Here is a 14,840-nt window from a genome sequence, read left to right on the forward strand (position 1 = left end):
TGATAAACAGTTTTACAGACAGATACAGGGCACTGCGATGGGGACCACATTTGCCCCATCGTATGCCAATCTCTACATGCATCATTTTGAGAACAATCACATTTGGACAAATAACCCTTATTACAGTCACCTAATACGTTATTTCCGGTATATAGATGATGTAATTATCATCTGGAGAGGAAGTGAAACACTATGTAAGGAGTTCATAGAACACATCAACACCAATAATTATAACCTTAAATTTACGTCAAAAATAGTTACTACACAAATAGAGTTTCTGGATTTGATTTTATATATTGATGAACATAATAAGGTAGCAGTGAAGAATTTTAGAAAACCAACTGACAAGAATGGGTTTCTCAACGCTAGCAGTGGCCATTTACCCAGATGGAAGACTAACATTCCTCTGGGGCAATACCAAAGGGTGAAGAGAAACTGCACCAAAACAAGCGATTACAATCAAGAGTGCGCTCTACTAGACTCCAGATTCACTGAAAAAGGCTATTCCATTGAGCTATTAGAACAGGCCAAAACTAAAGTTTCTCTAATGGACAGGAAAACTCTTTTACTCCCCACTGATAAGTTAAAACGAAGGAGCCAATCAAATACATTAAACAATGTCAGATTCATCACAACATACAGTCAGGGCTCCAGAGAAATACAAAACATCCTAAAGAAACACTGGGGTGTTTTAAAGGCAGATCCTATATTGGGCGATGTTTTACCAGATCACCCATTGGTAACTTTCAGAAAAAATATGGATTTTAAAAACATTTTAGCACCCACAAGATTGCGTAACTTCAATAAACCTGGTATAATTAAGGATAAAACACACTGGTTACAACAAAAACCCGGCACCTACAAATGTGGGGTATCAAGATGTGGCATGTGCCAATATGTAAATAGAGAGATTACCTTTACCAACTCAGGGGGTGACATTACATTCAAACAGAAATATAAGAGCAACTGCAGTACCACCTATGTAGTTTACTTGCTAAAATGCAGCTGCAATTTGATTTACATAGGAAGAACCAAAAGAAATATACGTACAAGGCTGGGAGAACATGTCAATAATATAAAAAATGGCCTCATGACACACAGTGTGCCAGAACATTTCAAATTACATCATAATTCAAATCCTGCATCCCTTAAAATCCAAGTCATAGACTGGATACCCCCCAATATATTTCCAAACAGGCTTCTAACACTCAGACGCAGAGAATCATGGTGGATTTACCAACTTAACACCATGCAACCATCAGGTCTAAACCTAGAATTAGACCTGCAAGCTTTCATGTAGCTTTATTTTTAAAAAAACATTTTTTTTTTATTTTTTTTTAAAAAACACAAAAAAAAAAAAAAAAAAAAAAAAAAAAAACACAATATCAGATTTTTAATTTTAGTGTATACAACTACAAATTGTTTTTAAGATTCTTTCTAGTTTTTAACAAACAAGGTTTTTTAACATAAAGTTTATTGTCTATTTTCTTATCTATGTTCATATTTTAATGTTTACTATAGCATTCAAGGTGGTAACACTGAACAAATCCTATATGTTTTTCAAACATACAATAATGCAAAGCTTTAACAAGCTCACCTGCCAATCAGTATCACCACACTCTGACTGGCTGGTAACTAATCATGCAATTAATGGTCCCTTTTATAAAGCCGGTAGGCACCATGCTTGCAACACTTCTAATTTTTCATCTCTTGAGAAAGTCTGGGCGTCCTCAGACAAAACGCGTAGAGTTTGTTTCATAGCTGTATGTTATATTATAACACAGTTTGGATGTAAAGATACCTTTATATGCAGATTTTATTTGTGCCTCTTGTAAGTAGCCATTTGTATGTGTGCACTTACACTGAATTAAAGAATACTACACTTGAATTGGGCTGCGCCTGTCTTTGCTTTCTTTTCACAGACTACTACCTGCTGGAGGTGTTTGGAGAATACACCCCCCTTTGTCTCAGGCAGCGCTCATCACTACAGTGACACAGGAAGCAGACTTTCACTGACACCTGCAACACGCTATTACAGTGGATCTACTTCCTGCTCAACAGAGCAACCGGCTTTTTCACAGCTCACAGACTTAACCCAGGAACGTAAGCGCCCCTCTGCTTTTCAGTTTCTTTATTTCTTTAGTGTTGTCACATAAATAGATATAATAAAATATTTACAAAAATGTGAGGGGTGTACTCACTTTTGTGAGATACTGTATATACTGTCATTGGCTCACCCATGTGTTCAGTTAGAAACCATTAGTGCATTGCTGCTCCTTCAACAAATTTTACCAAGAGAATGAAACAGATGAGATAATAGAAGTAAATTAGAAAGTTGTTAAAATTGTATTCTCTATCTGAGAATACTCACTTTAATCTGGTTTTGAGAAGTCTAGAAGTAAGGGATTACATGAGCAGCATAATAAATACACCATATTTTTACTATTACAAGTAATGAATTGATTTATGTTATATTTTTTGTACCATCTTATGAGTAAAATGTTTTCGTCAATTTATCAGACTTTTTATTTGTTTACACGCTTTGCAATATTGACAGTGCCTGAAACCCATCTTAGTGGGTAATAGACATTTATTACATGTATCTGCGTCTTTTATTATATTATTAGACAGTTGTTTTTTAAGGTTGGATACTTTTTTGAAAATAATTTTAGGTTTGTCTCCTATAATTTCGGCCACTAAGGGGTCCCGTGTAAGAATACCCCAATGTTTATTGTCTATATTTCTCAGTTCTGAACTGGGTTTCAACATGGTACCAAAACTGAGAAATATAGTCAGAAATCTTTTGCAAACATATTTACATGAACCTGAATTCCTATTTTTGTTTTAAAAAATGTTGTCTTTCATATCTCTGTGCTTAATCCTACCACTATATGCATATAGTGTACATTTAATATTATTCTCAGCATGAATAATTGCGAATATAACCTGTAATCAGGGTATCATATGTATTCATTTGCAAATGGATATTTTAAGAGCTGGGACAGCTTTCTCTCTGCTTCTGTGTAACCCCTCCTGATTGCAGTATAGTTTTAAACACCACCCCTACACAGGTGTTATAAAATGGGCTGGCATATAAAATGACATTTCTTAATGAAAATGAAATTCAAGAGAAGGAAGAAAAACACTAGAAATCATGACAGTAAAGAGGTGATTTTAATTTCTGCTGTATCTGAATCATGACAGTTTGTTATTAGGTAAACTATCCCTTTGAGCTATCATCTTAAGATTATATTGAATCAAACATAATTCAAATTTTAAAATCATTGTCTAAAATATTACACTGTGTCCTAATGTCAGCATCAACTTTATCTTTAATACTAATTACACATATACATACTTTCAAAGTATAATACACAATGTAACAAATTGCACTTACAAGTTCTGAAGAGTGATCAATGACACAAGTATCAAGCAATTTGATTTGTGGGTTTTGGGTTGTTTAGGAGTATCGCGTCAAATTTGGTGGGAAAAGTGTTGTGTCAAATGTGGTGCACAGTGGAGAGTGAGACTTGTATTATATGCCTTAAACATGGTGCAAATAGATTTATAAAAAAAAAAGAAAAAGTTAGCTATAGTATCTTATGTATTTATTTAAATTGTATCTCTATATCTACTTTGCACCAAATTTGGAGCAATAATAATGTTATTTTAATAAAGTTTCTAATTTAATTTTATTATCTTACATGCTTCATTGTCTTGCAGTATTGAACATAACCTTTTTGTGTTTTCAGACTCCCATTGATTTCTATGGCATTCACGGCCTCAAGAGTGGCAGTTTGAACAATAGATACGCTGCGTCAGAATTGATGCGAGCGTACCTGTTGAATGTTTGATAAATTGGGAAGAGGGTCAAATAGAGTTGAATGTGAATTTGAAACATCTGGAATGACGCAAGCATTGATCTGCGTCAGATTGAGATTGCGGGAGCGTATATTACGTCACACATTTCAACATTTGATGATCTTGACGCTTTAACTACGGCAAATCAATCTTGCTTCAAATTTGACGCGGGATTCCAGCGTGTTATTAGTTAAAACTTTAATAAATCTACCCCTAAGTATAACATGTTTCCGTGTTGATAATATGAATGTAACTTTTGTTCCTTGCAACGATGTCCTTATGGCAAACAATGCACTTTACATATTATTGTTTATATATTTTATTATTATATATATGCAAAGTTAATTTTGTTTATAATTGACATTTTTATTCTGAACTTTAAATTTAAGGTCCTTAATTGGCATATAGATATTTTCAATGTATATAGGAAAATACTGTTTCCAATAACAAATATGGTGGATTGGCAAAAAAAAATAATTGCGGTCATGTGACTAATACCATACAAAAGACTCCTTCAGACATGCGCACTTTACTCCTTGACAAAGCTGACAAAAACCAGTGAAACGTACATCAGAACTTCTTCTACAAACATCCACGCCATCTACTGTCGGTTTCTCACAGGAGGTGGAGTTTTGCCCTGTAGGTCTGAGACTTAGATGTGCGGAGTAGTTTTCTAACTATTCCCTATCCGCATCCATCCGGTTTTGTGGCTTACTCTACACAGTTTATTTGAACTGCCTCATATTGAGACTCCATAAATGTGATATTTATACTGTGCATTTAACGGTTTTATACCTTTTTAATATTTAATAAATTGTATACTTTATACTTCGTGGATGACTGTTTACCCACCAGGATAAAAGAGGGTGTGCGCATGAAATAGAGCGGATCTTAGTTCTATTAAACGTGATTAGTGAATCTTCACAACCACATATCACAACATTGTATTTACAATATTACGCTATGTTATACCCTTCTTCCATTTGAGGGACATCTGGAAATATCACTCCATATTATTACAACTAGAGTGGATGAAAATACCTTGGATTTCTACTTAAAGGCACAGTCCTGAACTTTTTAAGATCGAATATATTCTTTTTTATTTTTTTCTCTTTATTTGTTTTTTTGTTTTTCTTCACCAAGATCACATTTATAGTCACTTATTATTTTTGCATTGTGATTTAGTGTATATTTATTTCACGTTATAAGAACCAGAAAATACATTTTATGGAGATTTATATGGGGTGAACTAATGGCTATAAAAGTCTCAATATATATATATAAAGGTAAATTAATCTTAAAATGTAAATTCCCCTAAAATATTTAATTATGTGCAGTAAAAAAACCAACAGCTGTTTGTATAAGTTCTGTTTTATTTTGTCAGTTTTTCCTTCTTATCTTATCTCCTTTGCTGTGGGTAGTTAAGGACAAATATACATGAGAGCCTGTACATATCAAGCAATCACTGTGTGGAATGTTCTAAGATAAGGGTTCAGAATTCCATGGAACACACTTCAGCCTCTGAGGGCACAAGAAAACTAAGTATCAGATTAAATTTATAGGGAAATTAGAAAAAAAGTTGAATACCGTTTTTTTACTGTACATAAGTAAACCTTTTATAAATCTTTAAGTGGAATGTCCCTTTGATTTATAAGTAAACCGATTGGCTAAGTGCTTATCAAATTTTTCAGACAAGTAAAAAAATGTGATCATCAACATTTCCCCTCCATGATACGGTGAGAGTATTTTGCTGCTCATCAAGGGATATTAGATTTGCCAATAAAGCGACGATACATGTTTAGCAGTTTAGCTCAAACATATAAATATATTATTATTACTACTATTATTATCATCATCATCATCATCATCATTATTATTATTATTAATACTGAAGCTGGTGCCTCAGAAAGTGTGTATATAACTGTATCATGTGACAGGCATAAACCAATCACAGGCTAATATACATACACACTGTGATCTCTTGCACATGCCCAGTAGTAGCTGGTGTCTTAGAAAGTGTGCATATAAATGTATCATGTGACAGGCATCAGCCAATCACAGGCTAATATATGTACACTGTGATCTCTTGCACATGCCCAGTAGTAGCTGGTGCCTTAGAAAGTGTGCACATAACTGTGTCATGTGACAGGCATAAGCCAATCACAGACTCATATACGTACACACTGTGATCTCTTGCACATGCCCAGTAGTAGCTGATACCTCAGACAGTGTGCATATAACTGTATCATGTGACAGGCATCAGCCAATCACAGACTAGTACACAAACACAATGTGATCTCTTGCACATGCCCAGTAGTAGCTGGTGCCTTAGAAAGTGTGCATATAACTGTATCATGTGACAGGCATAAGCCAATCACAGGCTAATATACGTACAGACTGTGATCTCTTGCACATGCCCAGTAGTAGCTGGTGCCTTAGAAAGTGTGCATATAACTGTACCATGTGACAGGCATCAGCCAATCACAGACTAGTACACAAACACACTGTGATCTCTTGCACATGCCCAGTAGTAGCTGGTGCTTCAGACAGTGTGCATATAACTGTATCATGTGACAGGCATAAGCCAATCACAGGCTAATATACGTACAGACTGTGATCTCTTGCACATGCCCAGTAGTAGCTGGCGCCTCAGAAAGTGTGCATACAATAGACAGGGCACAATTTGATAATAGAAGTAAATTTGAGAGTCTCATAAAACTGCTGCTGTATCTGAATAATGACAGTTTAAGTTTGGTTTTCCTGTCCCTTTATAAAACAAAGATAAGTTACGACCACTTGGGGCACTTACCTGGCTTCAGGCATTTAGGATATTGCATCACCCCTAGGTTGCACGGAACTCTGAGCAATTTATAATCAGATATTTCATATCCAGGTCGACAATTAAATTCCACAAAGTCTCCGTTTCTCACGTCTATTGTACCAGACGGTTTCCATTTCAGCTCTATATTATTTGCAATCATTTCACTCATCTCTGTGGTGCACAACACTGAGATACAGGAAAAGTATAAATCGGTCACAGAGTTTCCCGCAGTAACATTAATTTGTTTCCTTTTACTAAAACATAATCTGCCTTCTAATATCTCACTTGCTGTCCAAAGCAGCTGTTCACAACCGGCCAATAGCATCTGAAATCCTCTGTCTAATCTTATCCAGTTTATTGAACCTTATTATCTCAAGTAATTATCGTATTGATAGGGAAAAAAGAACAACTCCCCCTTAGAACAATCCAACCTTCCTCTCTCCCTTCTGTCAATAATGAATCTAACTCCTCCCATAATAATCTTAAAACTAATGTCGATCCATTTGTATAAATCTTCTAACATGCCAGGAATCCTGTAACGGGAATATAAACCGTCTGAATATTATTTGCCTGAGATTAAATTAAATCTGACCATTTTATGCAATATTTCTTGATCCTTTTCTCTGATAACATTGTAATATCAAAATGCTCAATTATTGCTTGTTTCTTTAGTGTTTTTTTACTTCATTATTGCTTGTTTCTTTAGTGTGTTTTTTTAACTTTATTATTGCTTGTTTCTTTAGTGTTTTTTTACTTTATTATTGCTTGTTTCTTTTGTGTCTTTTTAACTTTATTATTGCTTGTTTCTTTAGTGTCTTTTTAACTTTATTATTGCTTGTTTCTTTAGTGTTTTTTTGACTTTATTATTGCTTGTTTCTTTAGGGTCTTTTTAACTTTATTATTGCTTGTTTCTTTAGTGTCTTTTTAACTTTATTATTGCTTGTTTCTTTAGTGTTTTTTAACTTTAATATTGTTGTTTCTTTAGTGTTTTTTTAACTTTAATATTGTTGTTTCTTTAGTGTTTTTTTAACTTTAATATTGTTGTTTCTTTAGTGTTTTTTTTACTTTATTATTGCTTGTTTCTTTAGTGTTTTTTTTACTTTATTATTGCTTGTTTCGTTAGTGTTTTTTACTTTATTATTGCTTGTTTCTTTAGTGGTTTTTTTAACTTTAATATTGCTTGTTTCTTTAGTGTTTTTTTTTACTTTATTATTGCTTGTTTCTTTAGTGTTTTTTACTTTATTATTGCTTGTTTCTTTAGTGGTTTTTTTTAACTTTAATATTGCTTGTTTCTTTAGTGCTTTTTTACTTTATTATTGTTGTTTCTTTAGTGTTTTTTACTTCATTATTGCTTGTTTCTTTAGTGTGATTTAACTTTATTATTGCTTGTTTCTTTAGTGTTTTTTTTACTTTATTATTGCTTGTTTCTTTAGTGTTTTTTTACTTTATTATTGCTTGTTTCTTTAGTGTTTTTTTTACTTTAATATTGCTTGTTTCTTTAGTGTTTTTTTACTTTATTATTGTTGTTTCTTTAGTCTTTTTTACTTTATTATTGCTTGTTTCTTTAGGTTTTTTTTACTTTATTATTGCTTGTTTCTTTAGTGTTTTTTTACTTTATTATTGTTGTTTTTTTAGTGTTTTTTTCTTTATTATTGCTTGTTTTTTTAGTGTGTTTTACTTTATTATTGCTTGTTTCTCTAGTGTTTTTTTTAACTTTATTATTGCTTGTTTCTTTAGTGTTTTTTTTACTTTATTATTGCTTGTTTCTTTAGTGTTTTTTTTTACTTTATTATTGCTTGTTTCTATAGTGTTTTTTTACTTTATTATTGGTTGTTTCTGTAGTGTTTTTTTTTTTTTTTACTTTAACATTGCTTGTTTCTTTAGTGTTTGTTTTACTTTAATATTGCTTGTTTCTTTAGTATTTTTTACTTTATTATTGCTTGTTTCTTTAGTTTTTTTTACTTTATTATTGCTTGTTTCTTTAGTGTTTTTTTTAACTTTATTATTGCTTGTTTCTGTAGTGTTTTTTTACTTTATTATTGTTGTTTCTTTAGTGTTTTTTTACTTTATTATTGCTTGTTTCTTTAGTGGTTTTTTTACTTTAATATTGCTTGTTTCTTTAGTGGTTCTTTTACTTTATTATTGTTGTTTCTTTAGTGTATTTTTACTTTATTAATGCTTGTTTCTTTAGTGGTTTTTTACTTTATTATTGCTTGTTTCTTTAGCGTTTTTTTACTTTATTATTTCTTGTTTCTTTAGTGTTTTTTTACTTTATTATTGCTTGTTTCTTTTGTGTTTTTTTACTTAAATTATTGCTTGTTTCTTTAGTGTTTTTTTACTTTATTAGTGCTTTTTTTCTTTAGTGTTTTTTTTTACTTTATTATTGCTTTTTTTCTTTAGTGATTTTTTTAACTTTATTATTGCTTGTTTCTTTAGCGTTTTTTTAAACTTTATTATTGCTTGTTTCTTTAGTGTTTTTTTACATTATTATTGCTTTTTTCTTTAGTTTTTTTTTTTAGTTTAGTAATGCTTGGTTCTTTTGGATTTTTCCAGGCTTTAAGAATCAGGGGCGAGATTACATATACAACGCAGGCTTCAGTGCAAGCGCTGCAACACACGCCGGCCGTAATTTCACCTCGCACATTGGGCTATTACATATATGGCGCCGGCAGTTCATAAAGTGCCGTAAGCCGGATAAACTAGCGATGTCCAGAAATTAGCGTAAATACAAATTTCTGGAGTCGCCAGTGACTTACGGCACTTTAGAAACTGCCGGCGCCTAAGAAAAGTAAAGAAAATAACAAGTCTCCTGTAAAAGTCTAACACGTGTCTCAAAAATAAGCCTGACGCGTAAAAACCCCTATATCTGCAATCCCCCCTTTCACTACTAATAATAAATGTATTAACCCCTAGATCAACAACCCCCCACAACTCAATAAGCCTAATTAAACTATTAACCATTATATCCACCATCAAACCCACACCGCAAGTAATAACTAAATTATTAACCCCTAAATCCGCCAACCCCAACCTCGCAAACTACCTATTAAAACTATTAACCCCTAATCTGCCATTAACCCACAACACAAGAAATCTATTAAAGTCTTAACCCCTAAACTGCCAAGCCCACAATGCAATAAACCTATTAAAGTATTAACCCCTAAACCGCCAAAGCCCACAACGCAATAAACATATTAAAGTATTTACCCATAAACCACCAAAGTCCACAACACAATAAACCAAACCCCTAACCTAACCCCCCTAACCTAACACCCCCTAAATGAACCCAAATTACCTAATTTACAAATTACTAAAGTTACTATTAAATTAAAAAACCTAACACTACTTTAAAAATACAAATAAACCTATAATAAATAAATAAAAGTATAAATGAAAGGGATAGTCTATTCAAAATTCTGGAGTAGACTGTCCCTTTAAGGTACAATTACAGAAAATAAAAAAAATCTAAGATTACAGAAAATAATAAAAAAAATTACCAAATTTTACAAAAATTATACCTAATCCCTATGAAAATAAAAAAGCCCCCCCAAAATAAAAACACCCCCTAATCTAATAAACTACCAGTAGCCCTTAAAAAGGCTTTTTGCAGGGCATTGCCCCAAGATAATCAGCTCTTTTTCAAGGAAATACACAACCCCCTCTAACAGTAAAACCCCCACCCATCAAAACCCCTCAAATAAAATAACCTAACACTAAAAACCCTAAACTACCCATTGACCTGAAAAGGGCATTTGTTGGGCATTGCCCTAAAAAAGGGCATTCAGCTCTTTTACTGCCCACCCTATCTAAATAAAAAAAAATCTCTTTAAAAACCCTAAATCTAACCCCCAAGTGGTCCTCACCTTTCCTGAAGTCCGGTGGAGAAGGTCCTGTTCCAGGCGGTGATGTCTTCTTCCAAGCAGCGTCCTCTTCTTTCTTCTTCCAGGAACCAGCCGGCGTGGAGTTTAGGGTGGAGCTGAAGACCGATGACCGCGGAGCTGAAGACCGGCGAGCCTGGAACTGAAGACCGGCGATCGCTGAGCCATGGAGCGTGGAGGATCGTCTTCATACGATCTCCACCGTACACTGAATAGGAATTCAAGCCTTCAAATTCAAATCAGCCAATAGGATGAGAGCTACTGAAATCCTATTGGCTGTTAAAATCAGCCAATAGAATAAGATCTACTGAAATTCTATTGGCTATTCAAATCAGCCAATATAATTTCAGTAGCTCTTATCCTATTGGCTGATTTGAATTTGAAGGCTTAAATCAGCCAATAGGAATTCAAGGGACACCATTTTTAATCGCGTACCTTGAATTCCTATTCAGTGTACGGCGGAGATCATATGAAGAGGATACTCCACGCTCCATGTCTCTGCGGTCGCCGGTCTTCAGTTCCAGGGTCGCCGGTCTTCAGCTCCGCGGTCATCGGTCTTCAGCTTCGCCCTCCGCTCCGCACCTGCTGGTTCCTGGAAGAAGAAAGGAGAGGTCGCCGCTTGGAAGAAGACTTCACCGCCTGGAACAGGACCTTCTCCGCTGGACTTCAGGACAGGTGAAGACCACTTGGGGGTTAGACTTAGAGTTTTTTAAGGGATTTTTGTTTTTTTTTATTTTATTTATATAGGGTGGGCAGTAAAAGAGCTGAATGCCCTTTTAAGGGCAATACCCAACAAATGCCCTTTTCAGGGCAATGGGTAGTTTAGGGTTTTTAGTGTTAGGTTATTTTATTTCGGGGGGTTTGGTGGGTGGGGGGTTTTACTGTTAGGGGGGGTTGTGTATTTTCTTGAAAAAGAGCTTATTATATTGGGGCAATGCCCTGCAAAAAGTCCTTTTAAGGGCTACTGGTAGTTTATTAGATTATTTGGTGTTTTTATTTTGGGGGGGGGCTTTTTTATTTTCATAGGGATTAGGTATAATTTTTGTAAAATTTGGTAATTTTCTTTATTATTTTCTGTAATCTTAGATTTTTTTTATTTTCTGTAATTGTAGCTTAAATGGACAGTCTACTCCAGAATTTTGAATAGACTGTCCCTTTAATTTATACTTAGTTTATTTGTATTTTTAAAGTAGTGTTAGGTTTTTTTAATTTAATAGTAACTTTAGTATTTTGTAAATTAGGTAATTTGGGTTCATTTAGGGGGTGTTAGGTTAAGGGTGTTAGGTTAGGGGGGTTAGGTTAGGGGTTAGGTTTATTGCGTTGTGGGCTTTGGCGGTTTAGGGTTTACTACTTTAATAGGTTTATTGCGTTGTGGGTTAATGGAGGATTAGGGGTTAATAGTTTTAATGGGTTTATTGCGTTGTGGGTTAATGGTGGATTAAGGGTTAATAGTTTTAATAGGTAGTTTGCGATGTTGGGGTTGGCGGATTTAGGGGTTAATAATTTAGTTATTACTTGCGGTGTGGGTTTGATGGTGAATATAGGGGTTAATACACTTTATTAGTTATTGCGGTGGGGGATTGCAGTTGACAGGTAGACATTGCGCATGCATTAGGTGTTAGTTTATTTTTGCAGGCATTTTCGGGAGTTACGGTGCTCCCATACTCAGCGCAAGGCTTGCTACGGCTGCCTTTTATGGCAAGGTAAAAATGGAGTAAGATTTCTCCATTTTCGCCATGTAAGTCCTTGTGCTGGATATTGGATACCGATTTACATCGCGGTCCCATGATAGCCTATGGGAGTAAAAATTGTGAGCGATGGGTGAAATATACGTGCCACATATAAGCGGCGCCGTTATGTAATAGCAAAATTGTGTAAAAAACGATGGCGGCAGCTTTTGCGGGCAACGGCGGATATGTAATGGAGCCCCAGATGTCTAGCTAATAAAATTACTGCATTAATAAAACATCTATTTTCCTCAGTATCCTCTCTATGAAATAATAGTAAAACATATCTTTTCTGCATCACAAAAATAATTTCAAGAACCTTGGTTAGCCAAAAAGAGATCCTATTGAAAAATGTTTGGATTTTAGGACAGGCCCAAAATAAGTGTATTAGATCTGCTTCTATTATTTTACATTTTACACTCTGTGACTGTAAGTTAGTTTTGACAAATTCCCCCCCCCCCCTATTTGCTGGCCCTTGTATCATGTGACAGCTATCAGCCAATCACAGACGAGTATACGCACACACTGTGATGTCTTGCACATGCTCAGTAGGAGCTGCTGCCTGAGAAAGTGTGCATATAACCATCATGTGCCAGTTATCAGCCAATCACAAACTCATATATGTATACACTGTGAACTTTTGCACATACCCAATAGGAGCTAGTGTCTGAGAAAGTGTGCATTTAACGGTATCATGTGACAGCCATCAGCCAATCACAGACTAGTAAACGTACACATTGTGATCTATTGCACATGCCCAATAGGAGCTGGTGCCTCAGACAGTGTGCATATAACTGTATCATGTGACAGCCATTAGCGAATCACAGACTCATATACGTACACACTGTGATCTCTTGCACATGCCCAGTAGTAGCTGGCGCCTCAGAAAGTGTGCATACAATAGACAGGGCACAATTTGATAATAGAAGTAAATTTGAGAGTCTCATAAAACTGCTGCTGTATCTGAATAATGACAGTTTAAGTTTGGTTTTCCTGTCCCTTTATAAAACAAAGATAAGTTACGACCACTTGGGGCACTTACCTGGCTTCAGGCATTTAGGATATTGCATCACCCCTAGGTTGCACTTAACTCTGAGCAATTTATAATCAGATATTTCATATCCAGGTTGACAATTAAATTCCACAAAGTCTCCGTTTCTCACGTCTATTGTACCAGACGGTTTCCATTTCAGCTCTATATTATTTGCAATCATTTCACTCATCTCTGTGGTGCACAACACTGAGATACAGAAAAAGTATAAATCGGTCACAGAGTTTCCAGCAGTAACATAAATTTATTTCCTTTTACTAAAACATAATCTGCCTTCTAATATCTCACTTGTTGTCCAAAGCAGCTGTTCACAAGAGGACCGGCCAATAGCATCTGAAATCCTCTGTCTAATCTTATCCAGTTTATTGAACCTTATTATCTCAAGTACTTATCGTATTGATAGGGAAAAAAGAACAACTCCCCCTTAGAACAATCCAACCTTCCTCTCTCCCTTCTGTCAATAATGAATCTAACTCCTCCCATAATAATCTTAAAACTAATGTCGATCCATTTGTATAAATCTTCTAACATGCCAGGAATCCTGTAACGGGAATATAAACCGTCTGAATATTATTTGCCTGAGATTAAATTAAATCTGGCCATTTTATGCAATATTTCTTGATCCTTTTCTCTGATAACATTCGGCTAGATTCCGAGTTTTTGTCGGTAAGGCTTGCGGGGCTAACGAGCAGTTTCACCTCACTGCTCACCTACAGACAACTATGATTGTCTTATATGTGTGCGCCTGTGTGCAAACACTGGCTTAATATCTACCAAATGACAATGGTCTTAGTAGTATTTGTATTTCTATGTCTATGTTTATATAAAGAAATGTATAGAAAAAAACGTTTTTTAGTTTTTAAAGAATTTTCATAGAATAATATCTTAAAATTAGTAAGTTCTAATTCAAAAATAAAAATAAAAAATAATAATAAAAAATATACAAAGATTATTGGTTAAAAATAATATTCTTTTATTAGAATCAATATAAAACAGTCAGTTGAAATTGCTTAATCTTAAAGTGGTTATGTGAGAAAGTTGGTACCAACCAATTGTATTGAGGTGTAGCTAAAATTAGTATATGATATATGTGTGTAAAATTAGCAAGTCCAGTTTATACCTTGGTAGGTATTTAAAAATACTTTTTGTAAAAGATTTGGCTTTTCGCTCATAAAATGCACCAAAGGTAGAAAATAAGGTATAATTGGTAGAAATACAGTTGTTAGAGATCGTTGTTGAAGACAACTATTGACACCTGGTTCAACAATAGGTGTTTATTTTCAGCCTTTTTGAAATAAGCCTTTTTGTGATATGACCAAAAGATTTAGGCTAGGTGTTTGAGCCGTTTTCTGTATGTCACAGTAATTATATCACAATAGTTATTGAACACTTAGTTTGTCTTTTGCGATATTATTAATCAACAGACTTTAAATAAGGTACCTTATTTCCAGTTCCAAGTCATATAAGAAGGTTCTTGCGTGTCCAAATGAGGTATAGATGAG

At 34.3% G+C, this 14,840-nt stretch overlaps 1 protein-coding gene across 1 annotated transcript in view; it reads right to left on the reverse strand.

The window, feature by feature from the left end:
• Positions 1 to 14,840, reverse strand: part of LOC128641196 (uncharacterized) — a 287,350-nt gene that overhangs the window by 51,258 nt on the left and 221,252 nt on the right. Inside the window, exons 25-26 of the mRNA XM_053693763.1 lie at positions 13,330 to 13,527; positions 6,671 to 6,868 (exon numbers count right to left, since the gene is read on the reverse strand). Of these exons, the coding sequence (XP_053549738.1) occupies positions 6,671 to 6,868; positions 13,330 to 13,527 (396 nt within the window). The remainder of the gene's footprint in view (positions 1 to 6,670; positions 6,869 to 13,329; positions 13,528 to 14,840) is intronic.

This window comes from Bombina bombina, chromosome 10, assembly GCF_027579735.1.
Source record: "Bombina bombina isolate aBomBom1 chromosome 10, aBomBom1.pri, whole genome shotgun sequence".
Classification (NCBI taxonomy): Eukaryota; Metazoa; Chordata; class Amphibia; order Anura; family Bombinatoridae; genus Bombina; species Bombina bombina.